Below are 17,093 nucleotides of genomic sequence, written 5' to 3'. Positions count from 1 at the left end.
AGGGTGAAGGACAACCTGATGGTATCCTGCTCGTAGATCTAGCTTGGAGAAAAATCGGGCCCCTTGCACCTCGGCGATAATGTCATCGATACTAGGCGTGAGGTGCCGCTCTCGCTTGATGACCTTGTTGGGCAGCCTCATGTCCACACAGATACGAACAGAGTCAGGTTGTTTCGGTTTCCTTGCCACAACAATAGGGGATACCCACGGCGTCGGGCCCTCGACTTTCTCAATAATATCCAGATTCACCAGGTTGTCTAGCTCTTTGTCGACCTGCTCCCTCAGATGAAACGGCACCCTCCGGTGTTTTAGGGCAATGGGTTGTACAGACTCATCGATATACAGCCTGACCGGGTCACCAGTCATCATCCCAATGCCGTTGAAGAGGGCAGTGTACTTATCGAGCAGGTCATTGATGTCCTCCAAGTACACTGAGTACTCGAAAGTGACAACTCCCAGGGCCTCTGCAGCGGCACAACTCAGGAGAGTGTTGTTACACACAGGGGTGACATAGAACCGAGCCTTGATCGTCGAGCCCTCATGCTCCACCTTTGCCACAAATGCACCGTCCAGCGTTATAGGCTCCAGTCCTCCAAAAGCAAATATGCGGGCTCTCAGTGTGGCCAAGTCTGGTGGCGGGTCCATGGCATCGTAGTGTCCCCTCGCCATGACATTGACTGAGGCCCCCGTGTCCACCAGCACCAGAACTGGCGAGTGGTTCACCTCCACCACACACCTTGGCTGCCTCCTGCTCTTCCCCTTCAGGATCCCCACGCTCGAAAAACAAAGAAAATGTTCTCTTCCTCCTCTTCCTCTGCCTCATCCACCTGGGCCTCCTCCTCCTCACCTTTGTCTACCTGGGCCACATTTGGTGGTCGGCTCTGGCGCGGAGTCCACGTCCGGGCCGGAACTCTCGGTACCATCACTGGCAGAGCCGCTCTACACACTCTTGAGAAGTGGTCCGGCAGGCCGCACCGGCCACAAACCTTCCCCGCTGCCGGGCACTCTGTCGGGTGGGGGAGGTCATAGCCACACTTCTGGCACAACTCCCTGCCCTGTCCCGGGGTCCTCCACCAGGTCTTCTTGTTCCTCTGCCACCCCGCCAGACAGCACACACCTCCTCTGACTTCATCGAGCGTGACCCCGCTTCCATCTTGTTGGCGCGAGCCTCGGCCACCTCATGGCACCGGCCTAGTTCCAATATGCGGGGTAGAGTGAGGCCCGGCTCTATCAGGACCTGCCTCCTGAGTTTGCGGGAGGAGCATGCCTGAATCAGCATTGTGCGCATCATGTCCTCCGCATCCCCCCATGCACATCCTTGGGAGAGTCGGCGCAGGCGACCATAAAAGGTGTCCAGAGTCTCATCGTCCTTTTGCTTGGCTGACAACATGACAAATCTTTCGTAGTCCACATTGGCAAGGGGCAGAAAGTGAGCAAGCAGAACTGCCTTGGCCGCATCGTTAGACTGGTCCACCAGGGTGAGCGACTCGAAGATCTCCTGGACCGCAGGCCCCGTCGAATACAACATTGTGGCCACCATGCTGTCATTGTCTGTCACCTGAGCAGCTCTGAAGTACATGTCCAGGCGGGCAACCCACCTCCTCCACCGAGGCCCCATGCTGGAAGGTGGGCCCGATGCATCAAATTCAGGGATGGGCTGCAGGGCAGCTTGGGCAGCCTGGGCTCTAGCCTGAGCCATGACGGGAGGTCCTTAAGGAGCACCTAGCTGTGCCCCGGGTAAAGCCTGGGGTGCAGGCGCCTAACCCCCTCCTTGCGGGGGCTGCTGTGGGGCCTGTTGAGGCTGTGCCGCTGGTTGCTGTCCTAGAAGCACTGGAGGCTGTAGGGCCTGCTGAGGCTGTGCCACCTGGTCACCGTCCTGAGGATCTTCAGCAGCTGCGGCGGCCCCACCCTCCGGATCATCAGAGTCACTCATGGGCTTGAGCGCACAGGCACCCCACCTTGTGTCCTGGGGGCCGCAACACAATTACTCCTCAGCACCACACCAACAGACCTCCTCCCCCTCTCCAGGCACAATGGCAGTCCAAACTGGGGGAGAGGTGATGATGACTAGTCCCCAAGCTCACCTGGGATCGCTTCCAACCACGAGCCACCAGAAGAGAAGAAGAGCATCCACTGCAGCCAACCTAGTGATGATGAAGGAGACAAAGAAGAAGCCACAGCGTCCTGATGATGAAGGGAACAAAGAAGAGCCGTGTCTCCACCTTGCTGCAGGCCACAGTGGTGTGGATGTCCCAAAAATTAAGCTAAGATGGTGGAGTGGACTAATCCGGCCCAGCCATTTTAGTCCTTCCCCTAGCTTTCACTCGACGTAGGAATCCCAAAACTGGAGTAAAATACACAAACCAGGCATGGGCATGCAGGTTATACTGCCTGCAATCAGAATATCCAAAAATTGGACCTGGATCGCTTTCACCCTCCAAACCGGAGCCTGGTGAAGTTCCACGGCCTCATGAACAAAATGGCCGCCAGCCGCGTGTACGGTTCGCAGCCACGGCGTGAAACGAAACACTCACAAAAGTTCCGTATCATGGAGAAAAATTTCGGAATGCCTTTCACCGCCAGGCCCGGGCATCCATCTGCACTCATCGCCACTGTTGGGGGTGTGTCCTGGCCCCCATGCGTGCCCGTGAGCCCCCACACTAGACAGACCACACACGACACACGTCTATCTAGTTCGGGCTCCCCGGTCGCTCTGGCGCGTCCGGGAACGCCCCGTTTATTTAAACCGCACGCGGCGACGTGCAACGTCACGCCGCCGTGTGCGCGTCCCACACGGGGCAGCGCCACAAGCATCTGGTGTATATCGAGTTGAAGCTGCCAACAGAACACTACTCCTCTCACTATCCTACTCCCTCTTCATCTTACTAACCCACCCCACCTTATCATTTAAAGATCCGCCAGAGCGCCTGGGGACCAATTCCGTTGGTGACGGTGCGCGGTACAAATACCTTTAAAATTTAACATAATATTTCCTCTGCTCTGATACCTCTATGTATGAAATCGTGCCTGGCTTGCTGGAAAGCTACAAAGTGCATACAAATGTGTGAGTGACACTTGGCATACAAATGTGTGAGTGAACTTGGCAGGTCTGAAATAAGCTAGCTTGCCTTACTTTATCATGGAAGCAGATATAGATGTTCTAGGTAATTGTGCTGGAATTCAGTGTGAAATCTGCCAGCATGGCGTGCACACGTGCCTCATATTTCTGCTATCCTCAGTATAGAATAATCAAGTTATTCATGAGATATATCAGTGTTAAAGTTAAAAACAGCGCACGGGCTCCTAGCAGGGGAGGAACTACAAGCCCTCACACGTCACGACTAAAAGAGCCCCTTTCAAGATGGCCGATTGTATGTAAAGCCCTTGCCGAGATGCCAACTTCGACCAACAGACCTTCCCAACATGGTCGTTCGATCGATCCTTTCAGATGACGTAACCTGGGAGGCCCCTGGCTAGAGCGAGAGAGCGCTTGTTTCTGAGAATGAGTTTCATTGTGTCGGACTGCGCATGCGCGCTCCTCGGCGGTGGCCTGGAGTGCGGCCAACTAGGGTGATATTGTGTGCCGGGCCCGAGTGTGGTCACTGGCTATTCCCAACGCGGAGCTTCTGGGGCACGGGCTGCCCTGAGCTAACGCATTCAAAGCCCGCCCGCCAGCTTCCCCTTTCTCGGTGAATAATGACCGAGCCTCAGTCAGCGCTGCTTCTTCGGAGGCAGCTAGCAGGTAAGCGGGGAAGGGGGACAGGAGGGTTGCGCGTTTAAGGGTCTGTGTGTAAAAATCTGGGAGATGAGGAGAGCAAAGGGACAGGTGTCAACTGAGGGATGTGTGTTACTGGGACAACATCGTTTGTCGCATGGGAACGTCAGTTAGGGGAATGGATAATACTGTTAAGGCTTTGCCCTGACACGGGGGGTTACTTGTGACACTTGTGACCCTCTAGACGAGTCCCAAGTGTGACTTGTCCAGGTAGAACTGTTAAATACGACTTTGGCTGCTTTCTTTTGTCCCTCCCAGTATTCTCTATCACGGCAGGGTTCTACAGTGCCCGCTTTACGAACAGGAAGGCTTAACTTGGCTCTCCGTACCCTCTTCCCAAATCGGGTGTGGGACATGGGGAGGGGGCAAGGGGTTAAAGATGACCCTGTCACCCTTTTGTAAGTGACGTTCTGGAAATGACTTACTAGTGTCCTTCTTGACGTTGGTTTGTTTAATGAACCCCTTTCACTGTTGCAAAGTGTGACATCCAGTGCACTTAAACTACCAAGGTATGTGCCAGCCTACCGGATTTCTTCGTTGACAGGTGTTTATGAAATGTGCTACCTACTACGCCCCCACTGATAAGGTATACCCCGGAGATGGTTGTTAGTTAAACATGACACCCAGTGTCTTTTTGCAGTGACAAGTTGTGCCTCCATCCGATGATGTAATTAAACTTGTCACGATCGGCAAGGCACATTTGATATCCCGTCTGCTCTCTCCAGTTCAAATATTTATTAAATGTGCTACCTTAATTGTGTCCTTACCCGATGGGGCCCGAGATTTTGTGTTAGTGAGAACTGACTCTACTTTCCTTCCTTGCCTTTTACTTTACTTATATAGCGCACTGTGGACCCCTGGCCATAGAGTCGCTTGACAGGTGTTTAATAAACATGATCCTGTGTTCTGACGCTCCTACTCATCATCCCTTTAACTATTAAATTAACAGTGCATTTTTCCCCCATGCCAAGTTGTCAGCAAAACGCGGACCTGGAAGTGCTCTGGTGCCCGCGTGCATGTATAATTGTAATTTGTGGGCCTAGCCCCAAACGTAGCTACAGCTGATGAAAAAATCTCATGCGTAGAAGGATCCAAGTTCGTGGACTGGTATTCAGTGTGGGCGCAAAACCATGGATACGAGGATGGGACACATTTGCTCTCCTTCATAAGAGCATACATGTTTTTTGTTTCTTTTCTGCAAACAAAAATAACAGGGTAATGAAAACGAGAGAGGGCAAAAGATCAGTGCTACAGCCTCTTGCTATTTCAACTTGTTGGTAGACTGCTATCAGGGACATGGACAACTACCTAATGCCTCGGTTATGGGAGGGCGAGAGATATTCACATGACATTATCTCCTGTTCCTTCTCACCTGTTCATAAAGGTGTTCATGGAGGCACGTGCTCTTTAGCAAAATAAGCACAACTAGCTAATTGTGTAAATACATGCTTTTGGGGAACTCGCCAATGAAATGGATCTAAAATATGTTAAAGACATCCAAGTGTCGAACCGCCTTGAACAAAATCCCTCCACATGAAGTGTGTGCCACCCATCTATATGAGTTACGAGATGCACCGGACCTAAGACGAAATAAGGATACTTGACCCAGACAAAAAGGACCTCGAGGTGTTTATCAATGCCTTGATAAAACGTCTGATTGCAACAATCACTTTGCCTGTAATTGTTTACTTATAACGCGCTTAATACCCAGAGGTTTCTAAGCGCACACCCTAGTATTGAACTTGTGTTGCACCGTGTCGTCTTGCTTCCAATGTAAGTGCGTTGCCCCTGAGCTATCCTCCAGAAACAACATTGTTCCAATATTGTACATTTCTGTTTTTTATATGAAAGGTTTTACATACCAAAATTATGCAGACTACTATTAAGTTTAACCAAAAGATGTAACGCATGTTAACATCTTTGCGTTAAGTAGGTTGTGAAAAAATATTTTGTGCGTTATCAGATTAAAAACGGTAGCCCTCACTTGCCTAGGAATTACTCTCCCATTCCCGAAAATAAAAGGTGACAAAACGATAATGGCAAGGTAGACATGAGTAAGACGGGTCTATGAATTGATTGGGTGGCTCTCCCACAAAGCTCAGTGCATACCAGTATAATAAAAAGATAGCCTAACTAGATGTCATCGGAGGGTTTTCACTTAAGTGTCATGGCCATGACAAGAAAGTTCAGGTTACAGGTATAGCTTGTAGATGTCATGAATATTGAATATACAATGATTGGATGAAAGGCACTGTATTATCTGCTTTAAAGTAAATCGGGGTTTCTGAGGTAGGGGCAGGGGAGAGATTCCCACTGACTGAGATGTGCAGGATGATGGCTGCCCATATGAGGCTCATGTAGATTTGAGGGGCAGTTGTGGATAATATGAATGACTCACCTGTAAACATACCAGAGAGTTGCAATAGGAGCTAGTCTGATAAGAGAGAGCGGAGGATAGATGGCAAGGTAAAAAACAATGAATATGCCAAGACAGCATCTACACATGACTTGGCTACCCGGTTTTGTTGTAGATTTTGTAGAGAGCTTCCCAGCGATTGAGGTGAAAATTTGAGTCTTAGATAAAAGCAAATCATGGGCCTTTGGCATTGCCCACGAAACTGGTGCTGTCTCTTGAAAATGAGGAGCTGGCACTCACCATACCTCAAAACTAACTTGCATGCAAAAGGGCAAATAAACCTTGTTGGTCCATAATCGGACCCATAGTGCTTTAACTGTCTTCTAAATGTGACAGAATGCTCTTTTTTATTTTTTATTATTTTTTTTAATAGCTCTTTATTTTGGCACTTAACTGAAAATTAAACTTAACCAGGAAGGGAAGCTCCCCAAACCAATATTCACTTATCAATGTCTGAAGCAGGGGTATATATTAGCCCCTGCTTTGTTTAAAGAAATAGTGCGCTCTGAAGTATAATTGTCCCGAGGGTTTGGGCATGTGTTTTTAAGTATACGTTGATCGATCGCACAAACTTCTCCAATACACCTTACCGTAGTTTTCCCCTTTTGTACACATGCGAAATCAGGCAGCAGGGCGCGGCCATCTTGATAATCTGATCCGTTGCCACATTGCCCAAGGTGGACTGCCCTGACAGCATTAAATCATATCCCCCGCCCCTCAGGCTGACGTCACCAAACCTAGCAATATTCTCCGCCTATCTCCATGATGTTACTGGCAGCGTAACTAAACGCACCCAGTCATCACCCACGTGACGTGACGCAGAACCCGGAAATCAACCCACAACACAGTGCGTCACAATTCGGAATACAAAACTATAATTTAAAAGTACATGGCAAAACAGTACAATTTTTTTAAAAGTACTTTTATTTCACAATCAACGCTCCGAGAACATCCGGCGATTGCCATATTCAATAAACGGGGTCATTTTTTTTTTTTTTTTTTTTTTTTTTTTTTTTTTTTTTTTTCCTTTTTCTCGGTCCACAAATGTTTATCGTGAGTCACGCGGTGTTCCTTTTGGGTAGGTATAAGAAGCGCATCAGACGCACCATGAATCGCAGGGCTTGGGCATCAGCTTGGTGCTAGTCCACCGTAAACTATGTCGGGTTGCTCCTTATCGCTGGTACCGTGTAAAGGCATATGGGCCTGTGTCGATCACCCCAAAAAAGGGTCACTGTGACCCAGCCATTCAAAAGTATCTGCAGCTGGCGGTTGAAAAACCCGCCTGTTGGGATCTGGAATCGATGACAATCGCAGAAAGGCATGATGTAGCTGTTTGTAAAACATAACAGAAATGTTTCTCAATAGCCGATCTTTATTACAATTTATCATTTTACCGATTAATTCGGCCCCGCGTTAAAACTAATCATGAACACAGACGTAAAACAATGGCAACCCAGAGAAAACAACGTGAAAACTAGTCCACAATTATATTCAGAGGTTAATGTTATGGAGTATGTTCAGCTCGAAATGGGATGCGGAAGCTGACGCTACAATTCGAATAACACAGACGGCATTTTAATAAAATATTAGCGTTGAACCTGGGGGAACCGAGTGGTGGTCTACATGCTGGACTCCCCATGTGCCCTGGAAAAAAGACAAGTACACACACAGGTTGTACTTGCGTCTCTGCAATATGCCACAAAGAACAACCAAGTACAATGTAACCTAGCAATAACAGTGGTCTAATGATAAATTGAGTCGCTGGTCTATATAAATGGTCGAAAGTAATACTTACATTATATTTGGCTTTTCCATTCTCTTAGCCGAACAAAGAGACTCTGTTCATATCAACGCCTTTTCATAAAATGAAATTGCATGATCCTTTGTCCAGTTTGGAATGGTGAACCTTAATTCATTCCTTTGAGGATCATGCCTTCCTCTCAAGGTCGAAAAACAATTGAACCTTATACTGTGTGCGATGCATGGGCTTGCTGAGCGCTCAAGCAAAAAATCAAAGCGGCTGACCTTCACTCAGAATGAAGCTACATTCTTAGTTTGCAACATCTTGTCTCGCAGCATCCATGAGAAAGGGACTTGTGAGGCATAGGCACAGGAGGAAAAATGTGGGGGCAGTCGGTGCTCGCTGTTCTTGGCGCTGCTGAGGGATAGGGGAAACTTCGCAATGACAGAATGCAGCCTTTTCCAAAGTTGTAGTCGAGGGTACAGAAAATTGAGTGCAAGTGTGTCTAGCAATAGCCCCACCTCTGATTATGTCAGGGCCTTTTTTCCACATGGCAGCAGAAGGGCAAACGATGCGCCCCCCACGAGTGCAAGAGCAGGGTGTCCCTTTCGTGTATAATGTATGGGGGCGGAGGGCTGAACCGACCCACTCCTTCCTTACATCAGCAACAACCCCCAACACATGCCTCCATGAATATATTGGTAAGAGTGCAGCTATTGCTCATCAACCACCCACTTTGATCAGTGAATGTCCCACAGTAGGTCGACGAAACTGGTAAGTGTGAAAGCACAGCGTTGCATTGTATGGCATTCGTAAAAATTGAACTTGTTGAAAAAAAAATTGACAGAGGATATATTTCAAAGATGATTTATTTGGACACTTCATAAAAACATTGTTGATCCAAAAAAGAGATGGTAACCATTTGAACCTGGAAGTGAACTGTTCCACGAGTTCTGCTTTAGGTGGACAGGGCACGTTGGCAATGTATGTGCACTCGGAACAAAATCGCGCGCAATTCCGTGAGTATGTTTCTCCAAGACAGTCATAATAAGATCTTTCACAAAATTGAATTCCATTTCGCCATATATTGGCTTGACCACCCATTTTTTGCTTATTTTTTTCGTAAAGACCATTGTGTAGCAAAGCATCCCAAAGTTTCCCGCAGTCCTCGTTTGTTCACACCCTACATTGTCGTTATGCGCTAATACCACTAGTAATGTCCTATATTTCATACCGTCTATGCCGAAATGCAATCTCTTTGGCCTGTACTTTAGGCACATATTGTTGAACACCTCCAAATCTCCCCTGTGACAGAATTCTGTGATTCTCTTCAGATCTCTTGATTGTGTTTGATAAAACTATCTTCTCAAGGGCCTTGTGTGGAGGTGAAGATAGAATCAACCACTTCTTCTTCCGTTCCTGCTTTGGCGACAAAGGGCCATGTGCACATTGGTGGAAATGTTGTTTTTCTGTCCAAGAGTGAACGTTGGAACAGTTGTGCATTAGTGACCGCCATTTCTCTAGTAGAATTTCCACAGACCCATCACAAGTTTTGGAGCTCCACCAAAGATGGTTGCTGAAAGCCTGGGACCACTGTAAAAAAAACTTGGCACCTTTTTTTATTATTTTTTTGTTTGTTTGTTTTTTTTCCCAGCTGCTGAGATTTTTTTATTGATGGATTTGGCAACCTGCCATACATCAAATTGATGGTGACCTATTTGGGAACTGCTCTCGCTTTGTCTTGGCTATTGAAACAATATTTTGTTTCAATACAATCCATTACATTCACTATGCAGCCCCTTTATGTGTGTTCCTTTCTGGACAATACTATGGGCTATATGCTTAGGGATGTATTCCACTAGTAATAAAAAGGGTTCCCCAAATTTGGAAAAAATCTCTCGGAGCATAATTCTTATGGGTAGAACGTCTGTGTAGCAGCACTTCCTTTCTTTTGTTGTTGGCTATTGAAACGTATCTGTCCGTGGCTATGGGGTAGATCTAACAGTGATTTTATAAAACCAAGTTTCTCCATGGCCACTGAGGATTTACATTCGGACACCTGCACGACCAACGAACCCACCATTTTTTTACTTTCCATGTCCTGAAAGTGGTATGTGCAGTAATTTGCTGAAAATACAGGGCTGTCATACTGTCCATCGCCAGCTAGCCTGAACCGTTTTTTGGGGCATGTACTTTGAATAGACATTTGTTCAATTTTCCAAGCTTTACTAATGGCAGGGAATAGATATTGACGTTTATAGTACTGCGTTTTAGAAATTAAATGGAGTCCCACAAATTCACAGAACCTGGACAATTTACTGAAACTAGACCCACTGAAAAGTAAAGCAGCTGCATACAGTAGATTCCCAGCAGGCAGTTTCCCCAGCATTGGTTGAGCGGACCATGAACATTTTCATGGAGCATTTCACAGGTGGCATATATTTTGAGGTTAGTGCCTTGTGATACATGAGTCACATTCACCAATGGCTTCCCACATACTTCCTCTCTCACTGAAAACACACATTTCAGCATTATTATAATCTCCATCAAGCAGCCGAGGAATACAATGTATTTGGGCTCCTTTATTAGACTATCATCCTGTTTTAATGTTGTTTCTGACTGAACTGTGGTTGACATATCAGCCAAACTGAACATACTGTGGTCGAGATCTTGGTCTAGTTCCTCCGTCAATTGTATTGATGCTTCAGTCTGTCATTTCAGCATCTATTACTTGAACATGAGTCAGAGAAAACATCAATGTCTATTGGTTTTTAGGTGGCCCTTGTTTGGAGGGTGTCGATTGTGTCATGTGGTCTGCGACTAATTCAAAAGTACCTTAATTACATTCAGATTCATCTTCATCTGGTGGAGCAGTTGCATTGTAGCAAAGGTCCAACAACACTTTGCTGGCTTCGCCGGTCACATTAAATTCATTTTCTGGCCATTGGGCAAAAGCATCTTGAGTCTGCTTATTGATTTGAACACGCTGCGCCTCCTATAAGTTGCTCCATCAGTTTGGCAAGCAGCATCTCTGATTTCTGTCTGTCTGCATAGTCCATACACCATCGGGCAACACACCGTATTGGACAACATAGATTAAAAAAAAGCATGTTATGAAGGCACTAGCACAAAACATTGTTTGAAAATGAAATTGTTTGTAACTTACCCTATCTTTCTTGCTTTTCTGTGAAACCTTCTTTTTTACTGTAACAGCACCAGCAAGCTGGTCCACCGACTCGGATCCACGTACCTCCTCTTCTATATCCAGATCTTGTATACATCCCTAGAAAAGAGTAACCATTAAAAATAAGTAATTCGTATTTGAAATCAAATTATTCCATCGCACACATGCCTTACCCAGATACCCTCGTACACCGTGTACGTCATTTAGTCAAAATATACATTTCGAATTTCACCTGATTGATGGAGAGTTTACTCGATCAAAGATGACTGTGCGAAACACACTGATTGAAATGTTGCACTCAAGCAATTTGCAAAAGCTGCTAGTTTATAGTAACGTCACTGTCTATTAGTATTACATCTATAACCTACTTTCTTTCAATCGAGGGAACTGTCAGTACGCATACCTCTTGCTCCTGATCAACTAGGAGGGATGATGTAATTGTAGTAGAAGTATCAGCATCTCCCTGTAGTATGGATGAAAACATTTAAATTGAACACGCACAATTTAACGCAGACAATGGTACATATCAATAAAAAGCCATGAATGAAACATTGTGTAAACGAACAATACGTAAATATGATATTATCTCAAATTCCATGCATAAAGCAATTCTGGAACAGAATAGCTAAATAAGACTACCTGATACGCGCTCAAGGTTGTTGTTGACTCCAGGCATGACATGGATGCCGAATCTTGCTACTTCATATTCAGTGCATAGTCATGGAGTTGTAAAGGGAAAATTTGATTTGATTTAGAAATGCTAATCTTAAAAATTGGCATGTAAAGAGACGGAAAGGGCACTATAGCATAGTTATCTGTGACCATATATTGTTTTCTATGATGCTCCTAAAATCAAGGACAGATTTTTAGCAAAATGGGTTTTAGTTATAAAGCAATACAATCTTTTGAATAAGTATTATAAGGGACATTTACACCTAAAACACCAATTCACCCATTTAGTTAGTTACCTGTTCAGTACCCAAAGGGCTACAGCTAAATCCGTAACTGTGACTCACCTGAGGCGGCCTGTGCATGAATAGTCGGAATTGCATTTGGGAGCAATTTACGAGTCGTTCTGAGTCGATCTTCTTTGTGTACTTGTATTGGTCGTACATATTTGTGGGAAAATGCAGGCTGCAGACGCGGAAACCATCACCCCTTGTGTCCTTCAAAACTTCACAGGTTCTACTTTCAAGCTCTTCCGGCTTAAATCTGCAATATCTGACCAATTTTCTTATTAGATCTATATTCCTCGGGAATACATGCATTTGTAGTGCCTTCTGATTTGCTATGGGTCTTAAGGGCAACCGAAAGCAGTACATGCAGGCATTGTTGGAAATTCTCTAAAAACAAAAAAAAAAGTCAACAATATTCAAAAATTACTTGGCATAAAAGCGTGAGAAAGAAGTAATTATTCCATACTTTTCTTCTATGCAAGCTATGTTTTCATCACTGAAAAAAACCAGCGTGGCCGGCTGTATTATAGGATAACTTTCATAAACAATTTGTTGATGTGATGAAAATCATAACATGTTACTCGTCCCTTGAATGTACTGTTGTGCATCAAAAGGAAACATGCTTCTACACACGGTCCACGGAGGATGCAATTCGATGCAAATTGACACTGATGACAATTGATATATATCGATAACGCAACAAATAAAAATCAGGCCAATGGCAATCAGATGAACAAACATAACACTACTGGGTATGTGCGTTCGAAACAGATAGAAATTTAGAGATCAAGGAGATATGATTAGGTGACCTGCCCTTACCTTGACCAACAAACAGTTTGATTCTGCAAGCAGGGTACTTGGAGGCAGTCGAGCAGGTAGATGTCCACAGGTAGCACGACGACGAGCTGACTGGCATTGGTCACAGAGGTTCTTAGGTAGCACGTTCACGAGTTGACTTACAGTGCTCAAAGATGTTCTCATGTTATATATCAAGTGGTTTATAAAGAATTAGAAAAGAGGGTGTGTACGTGAATGAATGACGTGTATATGGCGTGGTCTTATGTGGATAGCAGGGGCGCGGCCTGCTTCAAGGTAGCATGCCTGGAGACACAGGGTCTGGCTAGGCCATGTGTACAATGGGCACTGTGCGTAAGATACCTTTTTGAAGTGTACATGGTGTTTCGCACCTTGGCTGTTCCCACCACTGCCAGCCCCCTTTGGCAGCGCACATCCAGTGATGCAAACTGCCTTTGATGATGGGGCAGGGGGAGCGGAGGGGACGGGCCTGAGGCATGCAGACAAGGCCCGAACACTGCTGAATGTAGACACATTTATGTGGATTGCAGGGGCACGGCCTGCTTCAAGGGAGCATGCATGGAGACACGGGGTCTGGCTAGGCCATGTGTAAAATGGGCACTGGGCGTAAGATCCCTTTTGAAGTGTACATGATGTTTGGCACCTTGGCTGTTCCCACCCCTGCCAGCCCCCTTTGGCAGCGCACATCCACTGGTGTGAACTGCATTTGATAATGGTGCGGGGGGAGGGGGGATGTATGGGCCTGAGGCGTGCAGACAGGGCCCTGAACACTGCTGAATGGAGACACACTTGAATCACTGAAAAAATGAAACCCCCTCCCCCATTGATGATAGTTCCGTTGTGTTTTATTTTGTTGCAGATTTTGATGGAACAAATGTAGTACACATTATAAAGTTCTGGTTGCAGCGCAGTGAGGCAAAATCCCCTGTACTGACCGCTGTCACTCGGGTAAGTTTCTCTAATGGCACCAACGACACAGGCGGGTATTACCCGTCAAACACGGTGTCCAAGCCTCCCATGAAGCCACCATGTAAACGAACGATAGGCCACCAGCCTGTACCACCTGAGAAAGATACAAACTGTTTTTAAATGAACAAGATAAGTGTCTTAAACCTTAGTTGCCAATGACAAATCTTGTATCCAATGGCATTGTCGCCAGTACAAATGTTACCTAGACACCGTACAATATTGAACATTTATGTATTCCATTACATTTGGGACACAAAGAAATATTTTTCACAGCTGTACATGACATAAACCTAAGGAGACCACTGTGATTTCCCCAAATTTAGAGTGATGTAGAGAATTGTAAGACTACATTCGTTTGGCAATGTTAGATCAAAGTTTCGACAATATAGGAGACAAAAATGAAATGGTAGTGGCCTAAGTGACATCACAACTAGAGTACACTTACTCCTTTCTTGGATTGCGAGGGTGAACTGTTGGGCGAAGTTTGTGCATAAGCACCATCATAATCCTCAACACGGTCCATGTGAGGCAGGCTGCCCTGAACTGGCAGCTCGGTAACGCATTGCGGGCGTGTCTTGCCTTCCGATATGTAGGACAAGCATCCAGCGTTTACTTGGCAGCAGCAGTTCTCCTCCTCGGTTGGCATTAGCGCGCACCAATTGCAGGTACACCAGGAGGAAACGCCGTCCATGCGACTAGGCTCAGGCTCTTGATCTGTTGACCCATTCTCCCAACTGTCGTCCGAAGCCCCGTCGTTTGTGCATCTTTCTCTTCCTAGTAATTCCTCCTCGGAATACTATGGCTCGTACTGGTAGGGCTGTATTGTTGCCATTATGTGGAGAAAAAAAATGGATAGTAATGGTACTGGTATCTGTTCGCACAGGCTACAAGCAACGAAGGTAGCTGACCAGAGCACAGAAAGCAAATAACATCAGATTGTTGAGAAGCGGTCTGTTTATACTTATTGAGGAAAGAGGTGTCCTGCCATTTCCATGGAGACACGTCATTAGCTGAAGCGCAGAGAACGTTGACACGAGACGTGCATTGGTGTTGTGAAATGGACGGTACGCGTCTAGTGATCTCAGCCTGAGGGGTGGGGGATATGATTTAGGGCCGCCAGGGCAGTCCACCTTGGGCGATGCGGCAACAGAAGATCAGGTTATCACAAGATGGCCGCGACCCTGCAGCCTGATTTTGCATGTGTACGAAAGAGGAAACCGACAGTAAGGTGCATTGGAAAAGTCTGTGCGATCGATCATCGTATACTTAAAAACACATGCCCGAACCCTTGGGACAATAATATTTCAGAGCGCACTATTCCGTTAACTTGTTAAGTTCTGATCTGAAAAATTCTCTGGAACAAGTGAAGAAGGCATTTGCTCCGCGAGTTGGGGGGGTCACCCCATTCAATGGATACTGTGCGCTGACTATTTAGTTCTCCTGCAAAGGCAGCTTTCTGCACTGCAGAGTTATGCTTCAGCAAATAACCTGTCGATATGCTGCACAATCTAATATGGTATTGAAATCTAGAAAATCCACAAATAAGACTACATTTATATGGCATCTTGCTGAACTCTCGTTATTAAAGGTCGATCCTTATAAGTATTTGGGATTTTTGCTAAACAGTAAGGGTAACAATGCCCCATATGTAAAGATCTTAAAACTGAAAGCAAAAGCTTTAGCAGCCCAGGTAGCTGCTCTACACTGCAAATTTGGAGGCTTTTCGATATTGCTGGCGCTTAGTTAACTGCTGTAGCAGTTCTGTCTTGCGGGGCAGAGGTTGCCTTATGTACTTCTAGTGTGATTTGGAGACTTTTAGAGGGTATGTATTGGTAATCCCTAAAAGTGCTTGGCGGAGTTGACTACGGAGACGACTGCAGTCTGAGGCAGTCTATGGCAGCGTTGGCAGAGGCAGCGAGGTGGAGGCCAAAACATTGGCTGAAAAGTGCACCGGACCCCACTTAAGAAGTGCAACTCTGCGGCGACCCGGCTCGAGTGTACCCAACTCCTGTATGAGCAAAGGAGGAGGCGCGGCGAAACAACCTGCAGACTCACCAACTGCAGGTATGAGAGCTTGTCTCAACTCGCACACAGCGTCTTCAACAGCTAACACAGCCCTATGACAGACGGAGCGCTCATTGAAACGGGAGCTTCCATTCTCGCTCTGACTACATTATGTACAACAAATGAAACTCCAGACAACGCCCTTTTGAATCAGGAACTTCCTAGCAGCACTCACATGACCCAACTAACTGTGCCTGCCTCTGTCTGTGTGACAGTTCAACATGACAATGCACCATCTGGCACAGTAAAAATAGCCTCTACACCAGTGCCAAGCTCTGACTCTTCCGAGAGATTGGTCCCCTGGGACCAACAACAGTCTGTGGACCCCCGTGTGACATCTCAACATGAAAATGCGCTATCCGAAGCAGTCAACTCAAACTTACCTACACTGCCAAGCCCTGGCTACTCCAAACTATCATCCCCTATGGATCGAAAACAGCTTGCGGACTGCACCCCCAAACCCACTTACTGGCTGCCTCCGGAGGGGGGGTTCCAGGCAGTGGAATTGGGGATCGGTGGTCCGGCGGCGGAACGCCCAGGCTGTGCTTGGCGGGGTGAGGCAGTGGGAGGTGGTGAAGATGATTTGGCGACCTGCCCGCCGGGACATGGATGAGCCTCACCTTGCTGGCGTGGCTAAGACCGTAGTTCCAGCCAGCGGCGACTCGGCTTCCCTGGAGGGAGTTCTGCAGGGCCCTCAAACTGTGATAGCACTGGTTCACAGTAACCCGAAAGCAACTCACTTGACCCTGTCGCTGGAGGAATGCCCTGCATTGCTAGTGACGCTTGCCCCCTTGTTGGGGCAGGAAGCGGACACAAGCAGTCAAAATCCAGGAAGGGATTCGACTCGATGTCGTTCGCTGCAAGTTCCACAAGAATCAGCGTCTATAACATTAGACTCTGAAAATCGACACGGGAATCTAATTCAAAGAAGCGCCCCCGAAACCAGCAAAATGCTGGTGGATTTAGACAAAAATCTACCAGAGGATTGAGAGTTCTAGGAAAAAACAATGTGCGAGTAAATGGCTACTCTAAAAGATATTTGACAACAAATAAAACCAGTCCAAATGACAGCGGTTGCCCTAGTAGAAGAAAGGTAGATGTGAGAAGCAGTACTCCACATACCATATTGTCCAACTTCAACCATCAACCTAAGCAACGTGCTGGCAGTAAAA

General features: G+C 46.5%; 1 protein-coding gene across 3 annotated transcripts in view; it reads left to right on the top strand.

Annotated features, from left to right (window-relative positions):
* Positions 1 to 3,412: 3,412 nt before the first annotated feature.
* Positions 3,413 to 17,093, top strand: part of UBE2G1 (ubiquitin conjugating enzyme E2 G1) — a 506,298-nt gene continuing 492,617 nt past the window's right edge. The window contains exon 1 of one of the 3 annotated variants that reach the window (XM_069614725.1): positions 3,413 to 3,742. In XM_069614725.1, the coding sequence (XP_069470826.1) occupies positions 3,697 to 3,742 (46 nt within the window). In that variant the 5' untranslated portion in view covers positions 3,413 to 3,696. The remainder of the gene's footprint in view (positions 3,743 to 17,093) is intronic. The other 2 variants (XM_069614726.1, XM_069614727.1) reach the window with 2 other exon arrangements.

Source organism: Ambystoma mexicanum, chromosome 9, assembly GCF_040938575.1.
Source record: "Ambystoma mexicanum isolate Mex_15411 chromosome 9, UKY_AmexF1_1, whole genome shotgun sequence".
NCBI lineage: Eukaryota > Metazoa > Chordata > Amphibia > Caudata > Ambystomatidae > Ambystoma > Ambystoma mexicanum.
This window is presented reverse-complemented; position numbering and strand designations above follow the sequence as displayed.